General features: G+C 38.1%; 1 protein-coding gene across 1 annotated transcript; it reads right to left on the bottom strand.

Moving 5' to 3' along the window:
- Positions 1 to 36: 36 nt before the first annotated feature.
- On the bottom strand, positions 37 to 1766 carry LOC100572290 (chorion peroxidase-like). The gene is made up of 4 exons (XM_008189964.3): positions 1656 to 1766; positions 1390 to 1583; positions 743 to 1305; positions 37 to 115 (listed from the first exon to the last, which is right to left on the bottom strand). The coding sequence occupies exons 1-4, from the start codon at positions 1720 to 1722 to the stop codon at positions 37 to 39; spliced, it is 903 nt and encodes a 300-aa protein (XP_008188186.2). The 5' UTR covers positions 1723 to 1766.
- Between the last annotated feature and the right edge of the window lie 6 nt (positions 1767 to 1772).

Genomic DNA, 1772 nt, shown 5'->3' with positions numbered 1-1772 from the left:
GCGTAGATAACCCTCTGACAAGCTGATCCATGTAATTTAATAGTAAACCAGTTGGTCGGTTGTAATGTTCCTCAGCGAAAGATTTGCGTTGATCACTCGGCCTTCCGTATATAAACTAAACAAAAACGTAGGTAAATAAAAATTAATAAATATAAGTTGGCTAAATGTGATGATTCTCTTTACAAACAGAAGCACAGCAATCGACATATTAATTTTATATTGTTGTGTACATTATCAATTTTGAGGTGGGCACATGCCACATACACTGTTGAGTTTACAATGTAGACAGTCGTCAATATAATTGTATTTAAGGGGGTGACAAATTCATTGGTTTGTTCCGATTTGTTGATAAATCATATGTGAGATAATACATAAGACATATGTCCTTCACTAATCGTTTAACTGTGATTGCTAGGATAGGTAATACAATTATGAATAAATTAATGAAACATTATAATATAATATAAAATGTTAAAATGTAGTCAAACATCAGTTGAATGATCCAATGTTATTAACAATTTTTATATATTTTACAAATGAAAAATTGTAAGTAAAACATCTAAATATTTTATATCTTATATGGTTTAATTTGAAAACCTAAATATTTAATACCGTCACAGTTATTTTTTATATCTATTAAATTACTAGACTTGTTCATAGTTATTTGTCAAACCATCAACCAGAAATAACCTACAAATACACGATCATAATAATAATATAATTATATCAGGTTTGCACGAACCTTATGGTGTCGCTTATCATGGAATTAGCGAACGGTAATACTGCGGTCGCAAAGCTGTTGCTGACGCTCGGGTCGGTGGTCTCGTTGTACGCGTTACTGTAGCCTTTTGTCGACAGTTCAAGACCGTTCCGCTTGGTGTAGTTTTCCCCGAGCAGCGCTGGCAGCCACTCAGCGTAAGTGATGTGTTGTATGGATGCTGTAACGATTTTCCTGGCCTCATGAAAAATTCGCTCGTCGTCCCAGTGCGGGTTGACGTGTGACAGTAGTTTAGCCAACCGGTTGTGTTCCCTCATCCACAATGTGTGCATGACCGTCAGTTGGGGAAGCGCGTTTGCCCGGATGTCACCTGCCCTATAACAAGTACCACTGCCATACTGACAGGCGTTCGATTCGGTGTCTTCCAGTGGCATATACTGTGACTGTACCGGTTCGCTTTGGCTGTCGATATCGAAGCCCATGCTTGTCAATAGTTGGCCGCCCGAGTTGGTCCTCAACGACCACGTCCGTTTCGCCGACGAACCGTATATCATCGACCCATCTAAATAATGAGTAGCTTGGTTCATCTGCAATTATTTACGTAATTTTAATTATCATAACCACCATAAATATAAGTTTATGGTTTTGGAATTATCTTATATGGCTCTTACTTGTTCCTTGGGTCCAAAAGTACAATCGGAACTCAATGCTGGCACCGAACGCACGTAGTTCATACAACGAATATTGTTTCTGAAAAATGGATCTTCACCCGACATCTTCACTTGCATGCACAAATCAGTCGTGTGCCGAGGAGAGAGCTCTATCCGGTCATCTGAACAACAGCTCACCGATTTATTACGTTTCACTAAGGATTTAATATTATTTTGCATGCATTAATTACGATCAATCAATATATATGGTTATGTGTTAATTCTACTCAATATAGACATTGCCGTGTGAGAAAGATCATGGCCTATAAAAATTGTCCAGTACGCCATTGCCATCGTTTTGAAGTCATCTTGTGAGTGCTCGTCTTTGACAAATGCAACGCTCA

Source organism: Acyrthosiphon pisum, chromosome X, assembly GCF_005508785.2.
Source record: "Acyrthosiphon pisum isolate AL4f chromosome X, pea_aphid_22Mar2018_4r6ur, whole genome shotgun sequence".
Classification (NCBI taxonomy): domain Eukaryota; kingdom Metazoa; phylum Arthropoda; class Insecta; order Hemiptera; family Aphididae; genus Acyrthosiphon; species Acyrthosiphon pisum.
This window is presented reverse-complemented; position numbering and strand designations above follow the sequence as displayed.